We start from the raw sequence: 19,986 nt of genomic DNA on the forward strand, positions 1-19,986 counted from the left end.
TTCTGAGCCCCACGTCAGGCTTCCCAACCTGGAGGTCTGGCAACGGGAGGAGGAATTCATAGAGAATCAGACTCTGAAGGCTAGTGGGATTTGATTGCAGGACTTTTCCCTGGGGGAAACAGAGACTCCACTCTTGGAGGGCACACACAAAGTAGTGTGCTCATCGGGACCCAGGGGAAGGAGCAGTGACCCCATAGGAGACTGAACCAGACCTACCTGCTAGTGTTGGAGGGTCTCCTGCAGAGGCGGGGTGTGGCTGTGGCTCACCATGAGGACAAGGACACTGGAAGCAGAAGTTCTGGGAAGTACTCCTTGGTGTGAGCCCTCCCAGAGTCCGCCATTTGCCCCACCAAAGAGCCTGTAGCCTCCAGTGCTGGATTGCCTCAGGCCAAACAACCAACAGGGAGGGAACTCAGCCCCACCCATCGGCAGACAAGCGGATTAAAGTTTTACTGAGCTCTGCCCACCAGAGCACCTCAGTGGGAAACACAAGAAAAGGGCCAACAAAAACAAACCCATAACAATTAAGAAAATGGTAACAGGAACATACATATGGATAATTACCTTAACGTGAATGAATTTAATGCTCCAACTAAAAACCACAGGCTCGCTAAATGGATACAAAAACAAGACCCATATATAACTTTGACACCTCACACACACCAATGGACAGATCTTCGAAACAGAAAATTAATAAGTAAATACTAGCTTTAAATGACACAATAGACCAGATAGATTTAATTGATATTTATAGGACATTGCATCCAGAAATGGAAGACTACACTTTCTTCTCAAGTGCACATGGAACATTCTCCAGGTTAGATCACATCCTGGGTTACAAATCAAGCCTCAGTAAATTTAAGAAAATTGAAATCATATCAAGCATCTTTTCTGACCACAACGCTATGAGATTAGAAATCAGTTACAAGAGATATACCATGTTCTTGGATTGGAAGAATCAATATTGTGAAAATGACTGTACTACCCAAAGCAATCTACAGATTCAGTGCAATCCCTATCAAATTACCAATGGCATTTTTTACAGAACTAGGACAAAAAATCTTATAATTTGTATGGAGACACAAAAGACCCCAAAGAGCCAAAGCAGGCTTGAGAAAGAAAAATGGAGCTGGAGGAATCAGGCTCCTGGACTTCAGACTATACTACAAAGCTACAGTAATCAAGACAGTATCGTACTGGCACAAAAACAGAAATATACATCAATGAAACAGGATAGAAAGCCCAGAGGTAAACCCACGCACATATGATCACCTTATCTTTTTTAAAGGAGGCAGGAATATACAATGGAGAAAAGACAGCCTCTTTAATAAGTGGTGCTGGGAAAACTGGACAGCTACATGTAAAGGAATGAAATTAGAACACTCCCTAACACCATACACAAAAATAAACTCAAAATGGATTGAAGACCTAAATGTAAGGCCAGACACTATAAAACTCTTAGAGGAAAACATAGGAAGAACACTCCATGACATAAATCACAGCAAGATCCTTTTTGACCTACCTCCTAGAGAAATGGAAATAAAAATAAACGGGAGCTAATGAAGCTTGAAAGCTTTTGCACAGTAAAGGAAACAATAAACAAAACGAAAAGACAACCCTCAGAATGGGAGAAAATATTTGCAAATGAAGCAACTGACAAAGGATTAATCTCCAAAATTTATAAGCAGCTCATGCAGCTCAATATCAAAAAAACAAACAATCCAATCAAAAAATGGGCAGTAGACCTAAATAGACATTTTGCCAAAGAAGACATACAGATGGCCAGGAAGTACATGAAAAGATGCTCAGCATCACTAATTATTAGAGAAATGCAAATCAAAACTACGATGAGGTATCACCAATTAGAATGGCCATCATTAGAAAATCTAAAAACAGCAAATGCTGGAGAGGGTGTGGAGAAAAGGGAACCCTCTTGCACTGTTGGTGGGAATGTAAATCGATACAGCCTCTATGGAGAACAGTATGGAGGTTCCTTAAAAAACTAAAAATAGAATTACCATATGACCCAGCAATCCCACTACTGGGCATATACCCAGAGAAAAACATACTTCAAAAAGACATATGCACCCCAATGTTCATTGTAGCACTATTTACAATAGCCAGGTCATGGAAGCAACCTAAATGCCCATTGACAGATGAATGGATAAAGAAGATGTGGCACGTATATGCAATGGAATATTACTCAGCCATAAAAAGGAGCAAAATTGGGTCATTTGTAAAGATGTGGATGGGTCTTGAGACCGTCATACAGAGTGAAGTAAGTCAGAAAGAGAAAAACAAATATCGTATATTAATGCATATATGTGGAACCTAGAAAAATGGTACAGATGAACCAGTTTGCGGTGCAGAAATAGAGACACAGACATAGAGAACAAACATATGGACACCAAGGGGGGAAAGTGGCGGGGAGGGGGGTGGTGTGATGAATTGGGAGATTGGGATTGACATATATACACTCATAAGTATAAAATGGATAACTAATAAGAACCTGCTGTATAAAAAAATAAATTTTTAAAATTTTTTTTAAAAAAGAAACTTTAGATTATTCATTCATTTCTTTGAATTTGTTTTTGTATTGCATTTCTTCCATTGCATTTATCCCAATGTATTATATATTTTTGCATGAAAGACTTTTTACTAATCACCCTATCATTTGTTTCATTTTGCAAAAAACAGCTCAAATATATATTTATATTTTTGTTTTTATTTCTCGTGACCCTAGGGCTCTAAATTTTAAAAAATTATTTGAGTGACTTTAATTATTTGTTTATAATTGATCAAGGGAATGTAATTATAATTGTTAGTAATTATCAAACATAAGTCAAATTGTATTGGAAAAATATCTGTTTAGTGGATGGATAGGGCTACATTTCCCCCCAGATAGCCATCCATCCATGATTGAATGTTACTTAATGTTAGAGAGAGACAGTATTCAGCATCAATTGTATTATTGTTTTCAGTTTTCATAGATGTAAGCACTGAGAACCTTATAAACAAGTAGAAGGAATTTTGATGTAGCAGTGTCACTCATTTCTTTAAATCTGTTTGGGTTATATGTCAAAAACCACCTAGTGAAAGGCCAGCTGGAGGAGGCTCTGGTTCCTGACAAGGTACTGAATTAGCACAGACTTCTGCATGTTCTCTGAAGATTAAACCTAGAATAACTTTAGAGAGAAACCTCATGATACCAGGATTCAGAGAATAGTGTGCAAAACCCCTGGGGAGATAAGGGGATATTCTGAGCTGGCATGTATGATGAGTGAGGTTACAGCCAGGGAAGGAAGTAAAATAGGAAGACAAAAACAACCCAAGTTCCCCTTTGCCTCGCGACGCTGTTGCCTGTCCTCTCACAGGAGTAGAAAGTAAAATCAGAGCAGCACTGAGGCCCTGCATGAGTGAGAAGCTAAGGAAAATGGGTGGGAATTGGATTTAGGCATTGACTTACCTGTTGGCCTCCACACCCTAGGACAGGTGGGTTATACTTTTAGAAGTGCCTCCTCCTTGGGTTGTTCCTCCTTGGAGGAGAAGTTTGAAAAGGTTGAAACCCTGAACTGAGGAGTTGCTTGGTGGGGGCAGATCTTTGGTGCCTAGGGATTTTGAGCTCCTGGGGCTGAAGGCCTGGTTCTGGTCTGTCCTCCTGAGGAGCCAGTACTCCCTGTGGAGTATGAGCTAACAGGCCACATTTCACACACCATTAGGAGAGTTTAGAATAGGCAGTTCAAGAATTCAGAAGTCAACAAGATGAACATGCTACAAGAGATAAGGGAAGATGTTAATAATATGAAGCAAGAAATGATAAAGCAAAACCAGGTAGAACCATTTAGGTATAATAGTTAAAATAGAGATACAGTTATATAGGATCAGTAGTGAAATGGGTGCAGCTGAAGAATGAATTAAAAAAACTAGATGATCAGATTATGGAACTTTAATAGAACTTTATAGAAGGGAACAGGTGAAGATCAACAAATTGAAAAAATAAAAGCTATAAGGAATTGAAAGTAAAAGTTACAAAATGCATATAATAGGAGTCTCAGGAAATAAAGTAAAAAGAGAGAGAAGGAAATCTTTTAAAAAATAATAGAGATAATGCGTCAGAATTAAAGAAAGAAGAAAGACTTCAGCTCTAAATAGATGATAGACTACCAAATAGGAGAGAGAAGGAAAAACTGACAAAATAGACATAATGAGATTTAAGAACATCAAAAACAAAGAGGAAATTCTAAATGTTCCCAGAGAGAAAGAGCAATATCATATAAAAAAGAACAAGAGTCACATTGACATCTTGCAACATTGGATGCAAGTGTAAATGGAGTAATAATTCTAAATGTGTTACAGGGGAAACAACTTTAAACTTAGAATTTTATATCCATCCAAATTGTCATTCAAGTGAAAGGGAATGATAAAAATATTTTCAAATATACAAGGCCTCAGGTTTGCCACACAAGTCCTAGATTTAAAACACTTGATAGAAGTAATTAAATAGGAGGTCAAAGAAATCCAGTAGATACTGCAAGAGCTATGTGTACCGAGAGTCTTCAAATACCTTAGTAAAGTGTGTTGGTGTCCAAAAAAAGAGAAAGGGACCAAAGAAGAAGAGGAGAAAGTATATTCATAATAACCCAGACTTAAAATGTGAGATAATATACACATGACAAGTGTTGAGAACGGAGAGAGAACATGAGTACACAAGAGGGGGCTAAAATGGAAGATGTAGACAATGGATTTTCAAAGTAATAAAGGATTAACAAAGATACAAAGAGTGAGACAGTTGTAGTAATAAACTTAAATGATAGAAACAGTTTCAAATAAGTTAATGAGTTAGAAATACCTGTTAAGGGACTTCCCTGGTGGTGCAGTGGTAAAGAATCCACCTTCAAATGCAGGGGATGTGGGTTTGATCCCTGGTTGGGGGACTAAAATCCCACACGCTGCAGGGCATCTAAACCCGCGTCCCGCAATTACTGAGCCCACGTGCCACAACTAGAGAGAGAAAACCTGCGCACCACAACTAGAGAGAAGCCCACGTGCCACAACAAAAGATCCCGCATGCCGCAACTAAGATCCAACACAGCCAAAAATAATAAATAAAAAGATAAATAAACATGAAAAAAATAATATTTTTAAAAAAGAAATACCTGTTAAAAGACATAAGGTCAGGTTGACTTTTAAAAAATCTAGCTAAGTGCTATTTACAAGAAGCACATTTGAAGCATAAGGACACAAATATTGAAAGAAAAAGAATAGAAAAGAACATACCAGGCAAACACTAACCAAAAAAAGCCTGAGTAACTGAATTAATATCAGTTAAATATACCTTGCCACAAACAAATCCGTTAGAGATAATGAATGTCACTTTATAATGATAAAAGTTCAATCCAAACAAAATATATAAGTTTAAACATGTATGCAACTAATAAGATAACCTCAAAAATATACATCAAAAATGACAAAATTACATGGAGAAATTGGAAAATTCACCATCATAGTGGGAGATTTTAATGCACTTCTCTCAATTATTGATATGTAAAGCAAATGAAAACAGAAACAAGGGTATTTTAACAACACAGGTAACAAGCTTATTTTAGTGGACATGTATACAATTCTGCATCCATCTATTAGAGAATATACATTTTTCTTAACCACATGTGGAAGGAACATTTACCAAAATTGAACTGGCGAGGAAGAAAGCAAGTCTCAATAAATTTCACACAGATTATGTTATCTAACAATACATAATTAAGTTAAAAGTCAATGCCAATAAGATTAAATATCTGTATATATTTGGAAATTAAATCACATGCTTCTAGATAAGTCATGGGTTAAAGAATAAATACTAATGAGAACAAATTTTTAATTTGTAGAACTGAATGGTAATAAAAATACAACATATCAAAACCTGTGAGATGCAGTAAAAGTCTGTTTCAGCAGAAACTTATCACCTGGAGTATTCACATTAAAAAAGAAGAAAAGGGCTTCCCTGGTGGCGCAGTGGTTGAGAGTCCGCCTGCTGATGCAGGAGACACGGGTTTGTGCCAGGGTCTGGGAAGATCCCACATGCCGCGGAGCGGCTGGGCCCGTGAGCCATGGCCGCTGAGCCTGCGCGTCCGGAGCCTGTGCTCCGCAACAGGAGAGGCCACAACAGTGAGAGGCCCGCATACCACACACAAAAAAAAAGAAAGGCTAAAAAAGGAACTACATATCCAACTTAAAATCTCAGGAAAAAATCCCAACAGAATATACCCAAATAAAGTAGTAGGAAATATAAAACTAAGTAAGAGTGAAAATAAATTAAATGGAAAGGAAAGGTAGAAAAGAGAAGATCAATGAGACCAACATTTGATTCTTTGAAAAGACCAACAAATAGATAAATCTTTGGCAAAAATAAGAAAGAAATAGAGAAGACAAAAATAGTATTAATAGGAAAAAGGGAATACAGGCACAGATAAAGCAGAAATTAAAAGGATAAATATTAAAAAGGTAAGGGAATACCACCAACAACTGTATACTAATAAATCTGAAAACTTAGGAAAAATGGACAAAATTTCTTTTCATAAAAAAGATTTTCCTCAAAAAATACAGCTTCATAAAATTGTCTCAAGAATAAATAGAAGGGACTTCCCTGGCGGGCCAGTGGTTAAGACTTTGCCTTGCAATGCAGGGGGTGCAGGTTCAATCCTGGTTGGGGAGCTAAGATCCCACATGCCTCACAGCCAAAAAACCAAAACATGAAAGAGAAACAATATTGTAACAAATTCAAGAAAGACTTTTAAAAATGGTCCACCTCAAAAAAAAAATTAAAAAAAAAAAAGAATAAATAGAAAACTTGAATTGTCCTAGATAATTACTAAGGAAATTGAAGCAGTAGTTTAAAATCTTCCACCAGGAAAACACCAAGCCTAGATGATTTTACAGGTTAATTCTACCAAACTTTTATGTCAAATTTATAACTCTCCTCCTGTGCCCCCAAAGAGAGAATTTTCCTCATTTATTTTGAGTCTAGTATTAATTCTGTATACTCTCGTATAACAAAATTAGGCCATTGTAAACCAAACCTATGAAAAAGGAAAATGATCCATATTACTTATTAATATAGATGTAAAACCTTAAACAACATATTAGCAAGTTGGATCCAACTGTTTTTATAAAAAAGATCATGATCTAGTTGGATTTTCCCTAAAAAATACAATGATGGTTTAATTTTGGGAAAAAAAATCTGTAAATATAAATTCACACATTAATATATTAAAGGAGAAAAAGCATATGATAATTTAATGGAAACACTTGTAATAAGACTCAGTATACATTCATAATTTAATTAGGAAAAGAAGAAAACTTCCTTAACCTGATAAAAGTTTACAGCAAATATCGTTTTAAATGGGAAACGTGAGAAGCATTTCTTTAAAATAAAGAGCTAGTCAAGGAAATCAGCTTTCAAGAGTTTTTCCCAACACTGTTGATCTTAGTCAACTTAAGACAAGGAAAATAAAGTCATGAGAATTGGAAAACAGAAAGAAAACTTTTATTATTTGCGGTAATATACAAATTATTAAACTATTTGAAATAATAGAAGAGCTGAGTAAGGTAGCTGGATTTAAGGTTGATACTCATCGATATATAAGTGTATCAAATCAACACATTGTCCACTTTAAACTTACACAATGTTATATATCAATTATATCTCAATAAACCTGGAAAAAAGAGATTGACATTGTATTTCTTTTCACTAGCAAGCAACAATATAAAATGTAAAAAAATGAAGATGTAAAATAATATTCAGGAATATATCATTTCTAGAAATAAATTCAAGATAAGATTTGGGGAAAATTATGAAACTTTATTGGAAAGCATTGAAGAAAAGTGTAAAGGTATACCATAATCATAGGTCAGGAGACTTAATATCATAAAAACTGATTTCCTCATGTTGATGTACATACATGATGCAAATCCAATCAAAATTCCACAAGCTTTCCTGACCCTAAAATTTGTATCGAAGCTTAAAGGGTGGAAAATAGCCAAAACATTTCTGAATGTTTTGCTCTACCAGATATTAAGACTTATGAAGCTGTATTAGTTAGCATAGTGTGATCATTTGCAGTAATAAGCAAATTGACCAGTAGAATAAAATAGAAGGTGCAGAAACATATCTATGCATATCTGGAACTTTTATGACAGTGGTAGTATGGCAGATCAGTGGAAAAAGGAGAGACTATTCAATAACTGGAGCTGGAATAAATGGTTGTCCATATGAAAAAAAGAGAGAAATTGGGTTCCTATCTCACACTGCAGACAAAAGTCAACTGCAAATCAATCAAGGACTTAAATAATAAAATTTATATTTAACTTTTAGTAGAAAATATAGGTGAAAATCTTTTGGACCTTGGACTGTGTAGAAAAGGATTTTATAAGCAAGATACCAAAGGCACTAACGTAAAAGAAATGGTGAATAAACTTGACTTAATATTAATCTTCAGAACTTCTGTTCATAAAACAACACTTTAGGGATAGGTTATAAACTAGGAGAAGGCTTTTGTAACCCAAAAAACCAAAAAAGGGTTAATATCATGAAATCTCAATAATTCTTACAAATCAATGCAAAGTGGACAAACAACCTAGTAGAAAATGTACAAAGAGACAGGGCCAGGCATTTTTTAAAATTAATTTTTATTGGAGTATAGTTGCTTTAGGGCCAGGCATTTTTACAGAAGAGGACCCACATTTGGCTGATGAACATGTGACAAGATGTTCAGTCACATTAGTGATTGGGGAAATACAAACCAAGACCTCAGTGAGATAAACCAAAAATTAAGAAGTCTGGGGCTTCCCTGGTGGCTCAGTGGTTGAGAGTCCACCTGCCGGTGCAGGGGACACGGGTTCGTGCCCCAGTCCGGGAAGATCCCACATGCCGCGGAGCGGCTGGGCCCATGAGCCATGGCCACTGAGCCTGCGCGTCTGGAGCCTGTGCTCCACAACGGGAGAGGCCACAACAGTGAGAAGCCTGCGTACCGCAAAAAAGAAGTCTGACAGTAGCCGATGTTGGAATAGATGTGGGTAAATAGTATCTTTTTTTAAAATTAATTTTTATTGGAGTATAGTTGATTTACAGTGTTGCGTTAGTTTTGCTGTACAGCAAAGTGAATGAGTTTTACATACACATATATCCACTCTTTTTTAGATTCTATTCCAATATAGGTCATTACAGAGTGTTGAGCAGAGTTCCCTGTGCTGTACAGTAGGTCCTTATTAGTTATCTATTTTATATATAGTAGTGTGTACTGTTAATCGCAGTCTCCCAATTTATCCCTCCCCCCCATTTCCCCCTTGGTAACCATGAGTTTGTTTTCTATATCTGTGACTCTGTTTCTGTCTTGTAAATAAGTTCATTTGTACCATTTTTTAAGATTCCACATATAAGTGTTATCATATGATATTTGTCTTTCTCTGTCTGACTGACTTCACTCAGTATGACAATCTCTAGGTCCATCCATGTTGCTACAAATGGCACTATTTCATTCTATTTTATGGCTGAGTAATATTCCATTCTATATACGTACCACATCCTCTTTATCCATTCCTCCGTTGATGGACATTTAGGTTGCTTCCAGGTCTTGGCTATTGTAAATTGTGCTGCAATGAACATTGAGGTGCATGTACTTTTTGGATTATGGTTTTCTCCAGATATGTGCCCAGGAGTTGGATTGCTGGATCATATGGTAGTTCTATTTTTAGTTTTTTAAGGAACCTCCATACCATTCTCCACAGTGGCCATACCAGTTTATATTCCCACCAACAGTGTAGGAGGGTTCTGTTTTCTCCACACCAGTCACTTCATTTGCGAATGTTTTCTCCCATTCTGTGGGTTGTCTTTTCGTTTTGTTTATGGTTCCTTTGCTGTGCAAAAGCTTTTAAGTGTAATCATTGCTGGTGAGAGTATTAATTGGTACAACTACTTTGGAAAAAGGGATTGACGTTATCTTTTAAAGTTAACCATTCACATACTTTATAACCAAGAAATTTCACTTCTAATAATATACCCGAGGAACTCTTACACATATACACATGGAGATATACACAACAATCTTTGTGGAAGTGTATATAGGAGCAAAAACCCAGAATCAACCCAAATTCCCTCTGACTAGAGAATGAATAAATTGTGGTATAGTCTAACAATGGAATATTATACAGCCGTGAAAATGATTAAGCTACATGTAATAATATGTACAAATCTATGAAATTTAATTTTAAATTAATCATAGTTTTGTTAAGATATAATTTACTTAATGTAAAATACACAGATTTTAAGTGTATAGCTTGATGAATTTTTATGAATTTATACATTTGTGTAACTACCACCCAGAACAAAATACAGAACATTTCCACCCACTACAAGAAAGTTCCTTTGTTCCCTTTTCCACCGTTCGCTTTGTGCCACTCACCAGCAATGTGTAAGAGTTCTAGTTTTGCTCCCCATCCTCTCCAGTGCTTGTTATTAATATTTTTAATTTAGATACTCTGGTAATATATAATGGTATCTCATTGTGGTTTTAATCTGCATTTCCGAATGACAAATGAAAGTGGTCACTTTTACTTTACTTATCCTTATTGGCCTTCTGGATATCTTCTTTTATGAAGTCTGTTCAAGTCTTTCCTCCATTTTTCTATTAGTTTTTTTTTAATTTATTGATTTTTAGAAGTTTGTTGTATATTCTAGATATGAGCCTTTTGTCTCTCACACACACATAAAAATAAATATATGTACAATAACAAGCATTGTAAGAAGCTGACTTAAGAAAAGAACATGGAAAGAATTACTGCAGATCCTTGCTCAAGCAGGTGACTTTTGAAAAAGAGTAGGTCATTGGAAATTGAGGGTCTTGAAATTGACTCCCTGCAAACCATCCCTGCCCATACAGCCCTTAAGAAGTCTTCATGTACAGCGAGGTGTACACATAACCGTTTGAAGAATGTTGGTTTGGAATATATTTTGTTTTTATTTTTCCAGCTTTATTGAGACATAATTTGACATATAACATTGTATAAATTTAAGATGTGCAACATAGTGATTTAATATATGTATATATTGTGAAATGATTACCACAATAAAGTTAGTTACTATATCCATCACCTCACATAGTTTAAATTTTTCTTCTTGTGGTGGGAAAAACTCTTTGAGCAGTTTTCAAAGATACATTACAGTATTGAAGGCTCAGCAACACCTCTACCGAGAAATTCTTAGCAGACAATGGAAATGCACTTCTGGAATAAGGGTAAATTACTAAATTTCTCAGTTTGTTTCCTCTTAAAGAATAGGAATATCAACACCAATTTTCTCTATTCTCATTATTTGCTATACTTGTGAAAACTAAATCACTGAGATGACTTTGTTAGGAAAAATTTTAAAGTGGTGCAGAGTTGCTTACTTCAGCAGCCCTTACTACCTTTCTATGCTGCTACCTTGGCCTCACTGAGACCCATGAGAGTATGTTTGGTGATCTTACTGGGTGCTATCAGTCCTTTGTGAGTATCTGCAACTTACATTATTTCTTTTCCTACATAGTTTATATTAATTTTTAGTCATATAATAGTTGCCATTACCCTTAGTAAATGATTTAAATGGTAAACAAGGCAGGAAAAATAACTTTCTCCCTCTGTTCCCTCATTCCGAATTACTAAAGATAACCATTGTTAAGTCTCTTGCGTATTCTTTCAAATACATTCTGAATATTTTTATTATTCACTTTCACAAATGGGTTTATATTATGCAAACTATTCTTTTTCATCTAATGTATTTTGGGAAGATACGCTCATTTTTTTGAAAAACAGTAATGTATCCAAAACTATGGATACACTATTATTTTGCCCCTATGAATATGGAATATTTAAATTGTTTCAGGTCTTTTCTGTTACAAACAATGGTGCAACAAATGTTCTTGTAAGTATATGTTTGCATACTGTGTCAGCATATCTATAAAATAAATTCTTAAAAGTTGAATTACTGGTTTGTGAGAATGTGCATTACATATTTTGATAGTTTATTGCTGATTTATCCTCCCATAAAAAGCAAGTAAATGAGAGAGCCTGTTTCCCCATACCCTCACCAACACAGTTTTATCAAACTTAAATTTATGTCCATCTATTAGGTGAAAATTGCCAACTAGTTGTTTTTGATTTGGATTTTATTAATTTTGTGAAGTTGAGCATCCTTTTATATCTTTTTTATAAAGATATAAAAAATTTTCTAATTAAAAAAATTTATTCCTCGGAACATTACAAAATAAAGAGTTCTAGCTACTTACGAAAAGTAGAAAGTGATGACCGTAAGTTAAAGACCCAGAATGTTTCCTTTTCGCTTTGCTGATTTTATGTTTCATACTATCTTATCCCAACTCATACATATCATTCATTCGTTCATTAAAAAATACTTGTAAAAGACTTATTGTTTACAGAATACTGATAGGCACTGTCCTTGAAAAGGCAAATTTTGTTAGATGAGGATGTATGTTTGGGTTCCTATTTGCAGGACCTGTCTACTAAGATCCAAATCTTAGTATTTGACCAATGCTTCTCCTCTGTGAGTGTTCATTTTTCCAGTTTTTCAAAATGAAGTCATCTCAAACTGTTAGTTAAACAAGTGGAAATTTATTAACAAAAAGGTTGGTTTTCTACTTATGATAGCCTCAGATTATCAGCCTATTACTGCTGCCTTCTTGCCATTTGCTGCTTCATGGTTGATGAGTTCAGGGTGTGACCCCTCTTAACACAGCCAGTAAAGGGAGTTAAGAGGTTACTGTTCTGGTGGTGAGGTGTCTCCACAATCTCCAGTGTCTGCCCTAACAATTCCACCCATTTTTGTTTGGTTGGTTCATGTGTAATTTCTCTTGAGCCTAGAAGGCTCATGACACACAGCTCTGGGCCACTTATTCATTGGTCAGTCCAAGTATCTGATGCAATTCTTCCTCCAACTGTTAGCAGGCAAGAAGGGGCTAGTCTGGTAAGTTATTGGCTGGACTTCAGACAAGAGGGAAAGTCTGGAATCTATACCAACATTTGTGCCCTGTTTGATATCACAAGGGAATATAGGAAGCAAATAGTTAAAAATTTATAAATGGTAGAGCGTTTTTGATGGGATAATGACCCTATTCTAGATCTTTTGCTCTTCTCCCCAGTCTCTTTGCAATAAGAAATAGAGTCATTCGTAGCGTGTCGGTCACCATGCTTTTGTGTGTATACATTGATATATGTGAACCAAGCACTTGAAAGCTGGCTAGAAATGCAGATTCAAGATAGTACAGGTAGTCCTTGCTTTGCACAGGAGTGCAGAGCCATAAAAATAGTGCAGACTGAAGCTGTGCAAAATGATTTTAATCATCAATGGGAAAAACTGTGATTTTTCCATGCCCTTTAAATTTTTTGTTAAACATTAAAAACTCCCTAACTGTTGGTTCTAAATAGAGAGAGAGAATGAAATAAAAGTAAAGCTAAATTTTTGGCACTGTAATTTAATATTGAGAGTTAAAGTATCTTATTTTGGGGTTAAAAACTTATCAAGATTACTTTAAACAGTGCTTGCCTTCTTCTTATCATACAGAGGGGAGCATCTTTTTTATGCCTTGGTGAATTGTCATACTGTTTTACAAGTTTGGATCAACTTCCAACATTGTATCCTTTGTCTTTTCAATGTCTTGAATATCTCTGAAAATTCTTTAAATGTCAAGTTTTTTTGTGGGTGTCATTTTCTCTGAAGCATCTTCATCCTTCCTCATTTATGTTGATAAGTTTGCCTTCACTAAGTTCCTTTGGTTGCGCCTCTAGATTCTCACAGTGGCAGTGGCAGCATTCCCATGGTCGGCTATTTCTTCTATTACTCCATTTACATTTGCTTCAAATTTTACTCCCAGTATTATCACTTTTAATTTCTTTGTTGCAGTTTCATTTTTGTTGGCAAGTTCCCTGCGAGACAAGGAGGCAGCACAACTGCACACATTGCTGTCTGTGTGTGAACTGAATAGCAGATGCACAGTGTCCAATCACCAACAGACTGTGAAAGAAGTGATGTGATTGGTCACTGATTGTGATGCAAATCTGTAATTTACCTGGTGATCGTGGATTGAAGAGCTAGCAGTGAAGTTTGAACTTTATGCAATTATAGTTAATGTACCATGGTGACTGAAATTTGAACTGTGTTGCTGAGGGACTGATATTATTTAAGTCATGTTGAGTAAAATTCATGCATATCAGGACTGTGCAAAGCAAAGACTGCCTAAATAAATTGGCTATCACATGGTACTGATTGCATATGATTTGTGTAGTAATTACAACTTTGTTGGGTATGCTGATTATATAGTGGGCTCACTCTTTATAAAGCTTTTTGGAGGTGACTTACAGAGTGTAAATATTTAATCTTCTGTCTATATCAGGACAGGCTAGATTATGCTGTGGTAACAAGTGACCCCCAGATCTCAGTGCTGTTTATGCCTTCCATTGCACATTGGCTGGGAGGAGGGAAGCAAGCTCTGTTTACTTTGTCTTCACTCAGGGACCCAGGCTGAGGGAGGCTCCATCTCTGTGCTTCTATAGTTACTAAGGCAGAAATTGAGAACATGTAAATTACATGCTCTCTCTTCATGTTTCTACGCAGAAGTGATACACACTATTTCAAATCACATTTTACTGGTCAAAACAAGTCATGTCATCATGTTCCAAAAGAGGTGGAGAAGCAAAATTCTACTATGTGCCTAGAAGAAATGACTCTAGATCCAAAGAGTTAACTTGTAGAGAGTTTATCAGGGAAGAGCAATTGAGGACCGGGATTACAGACATAGATGTCAGATTGTCTCTGTTTTCTAATGAAAGAATTAAGTTGAGGCAAAGTTGTGTGTACTAGTATTCCAGGAGCCTGGACACTGTGGGTTAGTGTTCAAGGTCATGATGAAGCCAGGAAGTTATAATAGAGGCTAGATGAATCACTGGGGTCAGGCAGGGCTGTTGACAGAGCCCTGAAGATCAGAACTCATTCAGATGAGAGCTCTGAGACTATCTGCCATTCTAAACAATTTCAACTCCTTTTTGCTCTCTGAGACTTCATCTGTGCTTCATTTAAGTTGACAACATCTTTGGAAGTTCTGGGATACTTGACGGAGATGACTGTCAACTTGAGCCTTGACGGAAATGTAGGCTACGGGTTGGCAGAAGGCATAGTAAAGGCATTCTGGGAGTAAATGGGTAGAGGCTGCAGAAGTGCAACCAAAAGTAGGATGCTATGAAAGTAGTAAGAATATAGACCTTTTTAAAACAGGATGACGTAGAAGAACCACAGGGAACGAATAGCATAATGATCCTCATTTAATTATTCCATGCTTAATATTTGTCTGTGTCTTTAACCACGAATATATTGAACTCTACAAATCCTCAACAGTGTACTCAGATGGCTGCCCTTTAGATGCCTGGCCTCATACTATTCTGTATCACTGTTGCTTAATGCTTCAATGCACCCACATATCAAATTAACTTAGATCACTCCATAGTTGTTCCCACACCTAAACGTCCTGTTTTAATCTAAATGTGATCCAAACTTCTTGTCCAAACTTTCTCTACTAGTCTGAGTTAGGAGCAAAACTATTTAAGGCATACCTAGTCTAGCAGGAGTCATTTAAGAATGCATTCATGCATTTCTTGGCATTAAATGGAATATTATATTTGAGAAAAATATAGTTAATATAAAATGGTGAATTTTAGTATGGTATAGCCACATCTGGGGTTAAAACAGTGCACGGAATCCATTATAATCAAATGACCACATTATATCGAAATCTTCCAGTCAACTAAGAGCTTTCAAGTCAAACATCTGTATTCTTGGACACGGCACCGGACTAATCAACTGAATTTAGATTTTTTACCTAGACATTTTGATGTTATATAGGCTTACCCTTAGTGTTGGACCCAGTAGACTTTGGGCAACTTCTTTCATTCTTTCAGCTTCCCTATTAATTTTCTAGGAACGGCACTGTAAGGGGGTCTTTGGATTCCAGGAACTTGCCCTACTAGTGGTTCTTTCACACAAGCATGCTGCACTATTATTTTAAACCAGAATATTCTCCCATCCCTACATTTTGGCATATTGTAAAAGTATTAGTGAAGAGGTCTGAGACGTGCCAGTACAAGGAGTATGCTCAAAAGGGCATCCAAAGTTTTGCTATTTATTCAGCATTATAATTTTTCCATGTGACTTACTGAATTTGTGAGACTATATTACTAAAATATGTAAGAGTCTTCCGTTTTCTAAACTGTTTATAACACCAAAAATTTATTGTTAACATTAGGGCAATATACGTTCTTCGGTGAGACCAACCAATGTGTTAGAAATGATGAAAGAATGGAAAAATAACCCAGGAAGTGATGAGGAAAGTACAACAGACCAAAAGAACAACTGGTCCGTTCAAGAAAAGTTGAAAGGTTACCAACCCAGGAGAAGTATCCATGTCAGTAACTCTTCAGATGAAGAGGAAGGAAAACAGGTAGGAAAAACCAACAAAACAAGTAGGAAGAACCAATTGTTCCATTTCTCCAAACTGTGAAATACCTTCACAACACTTGGAACATTTTTTTGCAACTCTTTTTTGTTGGTGGTTTTTAATGGTTTGTAACAAAGGAGACCTGCATGATAAAGACAAGTAAAGTTCTTTCCTCCCTTGAAACTATCATGATTGAGCAATGTGGCCTACATGCTTATTTTAGGATCCATGATTATATAGGGCAGGAGTCTGCAAATTTTTCCTGTAAAGGAACAGATAGTACATATTTTAGGCTTTGTGGGCCGTAATAGTCTTTGTCACAGCTTCTCAACTCTGATGTTATAGCATGAAAATAGGCATAGGCAACAAATGAATGAGCATGGCCATGTTCCAGTGAAACTTTATTTACAAAGACAGGTGGTGTGCCAGTTTTGCCTAATGAGTCACGATGAATAATTTTTGTATTTTACCAGGCTACACAATTTGGAATGGGTTTATGTATTACCTAGAAAAAGACTTACTAAATTATCCAGTTAGTCGTTTCCAATTTTATGGTAGCTAAAACTGTTTGTATAGTTTTATTATTTTACCTTATTAGATCTGAATATAGTTTTATCATTTTTGGTGAATAAAATTTAGTAACATTTTGATTAATTCTAGATTGTGTTCTGCTAAATTGATATCCTGACAATTTACCCAAACCCTTTTTTTTCTTTCATTTCTGTGTTTGAGGGAAAATTGTCTGTATGTTTGTTCTCTTTCTTGTCTTGAGATCTAATCAGCATATTTTCGCTCTTCTTTAATGATTGAACATGCTGCCAGTGGGGGCTGTATTTACCTCGGGAGAGCCCAGACTTGTGAGGAGTTGCTGCCTTTCAGTTCTCCGAGGCCTAGAGACGGGCAAGTGGAGAAAGGAACTGAGAGGGTAAATCCTGACCCACAGCCAGGAAGGTGCAGCGTGGCTGGCCCACACCGTGCCATGCTAAGAATCCTGTCAGAAATTTGCAGAAACAGACCCAGTAGAGTGATCTGGTTGATTTTTATTTACTCATTGGGAACTTCTTTGTCTACTTGATAGCAAATGTCTAGATAATAAGCTTGACATTTAATTATTCAGATATTTTGAAATAACCATATTTTTACCATAATATAAACATAGGTTTATTGACTCCCTTTCATCCTCTCTAGTCTGTTAACAACTCCTGCAGTGCTTAGCAGATGTGTGTATTTTATATTCTCGTTAAAAATATCCTAAAAACCCGATATTTGCATTTCCTCATATATAGTTTGAAAAATTTTCCTGTTAGCTGACTTGGCATTTTATACACACATATACATGTGCACATGCACACATACATACACATACTCACATACATACACACATGTATATATACTCACATGCATACACATACATTACACGTATTACATACATGCATCTACTGTATACTCACATATACACAAACACAAATCCATACATACACATGCATATGCACATTGTCTTTTGTAGTCTTGGATTCTGTTTGGCACTGAATCTGACATAAAATATCCTTGTGAACCAAATGTTTGGTTGTCTTCCATCTCCTTTTTCATTGCTCTGTCACTTGTCTCCACCATCCTCCTCCTCTTCCCCCTGCAAGTCACGGTGTGATGGGACTTGCCATGCTGTTCTCAGCTACTTCCAATTAGGGAACAGAAGAATTGGAATTTGAGGTTCTTGTGGATGCTAGAACTATACTCAGTGGATTGAAAATTTAAGAATATAGATTTCTACTCATCAACAAGCAGAACTTTTCCACAATCAGAGCTCACCTGCAATAGCACAGGCTGGGCCATGGATAGTAAACCTTACCTTTCAATCATTGGAAGCATTCATGCAGACTCTGGAAAGCTACTTGTTATAAATGCTGTAGCAGGAATTTCTCCAAGATGGGTAGGAGTTTGCCCTGGATGTCCTCTAAGGGACTTTCCTACGCTTAGGTTTTGGCTGTGATATCTTGGTAGGAATACCTTACCTTATTTGGGAATTTTTCTGAAAAGTGTTACCCCTTAAAAGAAAGACTTCTCATCCATATTAAATTTTTCACTGATTTTTATGAATAAATATGTTACTTTGTTAATTATATTGAAGTTGAGTTTATGTTAAGAAATTACTTCTTTTATTTTTTTCAAATCTTCATTAACAGTAAATAGTAGAGTATAAGGCCTAATGTGATAACTGAAAATAGCGTAGGCCATTTAGTCTTGAGTCCACACAGGATTCATATAGTAACTAATATTCTTAAGAGTGAGATTTTAATTTTATTAAAAATCATTCAATGAAGGGCTTCCCTGGTGGTTCAGTGGTTAAGAATCCCCCTGCCAATGTAGGGGACATGGGTTCGAGCCCTGGTCCGGGAAGATCCCACATGCCGTGGAGCAACTAAGCCCCTGTGGCACAACTACTGGGCCTGTCCTCTAGAGCCTGCAAGCCACAACTACTGAGCCCATGCGCCTAGAGCCCGTGCTCTGCAACAAGAGAAGCCACCGCAGTGAGAAGCCGACTCACCGCAATGAAGAGTAGCCCCCGCTCGCTGCAACTAGAGAAAGTCCGAGCACAGCAGCAAAGACCCAACACATATAAAAATTAATTAATTAATTAAAAAAAAAAATCACTCTATGAATATTGAAATATTTCCCACAGGAAAAATTTATTTGTTAAAATTAGATTATGTGGATAATTTGATATGATAAATAATTTATACTTATGAAATCAAAGAGGTGTATATGACTCTTTTTCCACTAAAATATTTGAAATTTGGCTTTACTTTAAATGGAAATCTGCCAGCAGTTCCTGCTTTACATTGTATCATTGTTCTCTCTTCTAAAGAATCTCATAAATCCACTTAGAGCTCCTGATTTTGTATTTCTCACAAGCCAGTGTCATCATATTTTTTAGATAAGTGGCAAAACACTTGAAAAACCAGCAGAGAAAGTGAGGAATTATTAAAAACCAAAACAGTTGAACTAAGCACCTTCCTCTTTCTCTGAGTAACTGTTCCTTAGTTCCAAATGCCCTGGGCATTATGGAAAAATACAGTGTGTATCTCCTCATTTTTCATGTTTGGACTAAGGTATCACACTTCACTTTTTCAAACTTATTTTTGACTAGTTGACATTTGTTAATGTCCTTTTTTTTTCTTTTCATTTTCAACCTTTAGTCTGTTTTAGGTAATTGTGTTTTTTGAAGATAGAAGTGTTCTCTCTTATATATCTTGTTTTTTACAGGCTGAGTACATCTAGATAACATTTTGTGTTACTGGTAACCCTCTGAATTCCCTACAATGGGTTCTTAATCTATTCTGTCAGACAGACCCTAGACTTAATTCTTACAGCAGCATTTACTCATCTTCGAATGAGACACTTAGCAGACCATTGCTTATTGCAGGAACATGCCTTTCGACGTTCGATTCTTAGTGAT

General features: G+C 36.2%; 1 protein-coding gene across 3 annotated transcripts in view; it reads left to right on the forward strand.

Annotated features, from left to right (window-relative positions):
• Nucleotides 1–19,986, forward strand: part of STK33 (serine/threonine kinase 33) — a 162,824-nt gene that overhangs the window by 128,866 nt on the left and 13,972 nt on the right. For 2 of the 3 annotated variants that reach the window (XM_024756995.1, XM_024756996.1), the window contains one exon: nt 16,338–16,532. The exons of the other annotated variant lie outside the window; for it this stretch is intronic. In XM_024756995.1, coding sequence (XP_024612763.1) covers nt 16,338–16,532 — 195 coding nt within the window. The remainder of the gene's footprint in view (nt 1–16,337; nt 16,533–19,986) is intronic. 3 annotated transcript variants of the gene reach the window in all.

The sequence above is a fragment of the Neophocaena asiaeorientalis genome, unplaced genomic scaffold, assembly GCF_003031525.2.
Source record: "Neophocaena asiaeorientalis asiaeorientalis breed wild unplaced genomic scaffold, Neophocaena_asiaeorientalis_V1.1 scaffold504, whole genome shotgun sequence".
Lineage (NCBI taxonomy): Eukaryota > Metazoa > Chordata > Mammalia > Artiodactyla > Phocoenidae > Neophocaena > Neophocaena asiaeorientalis.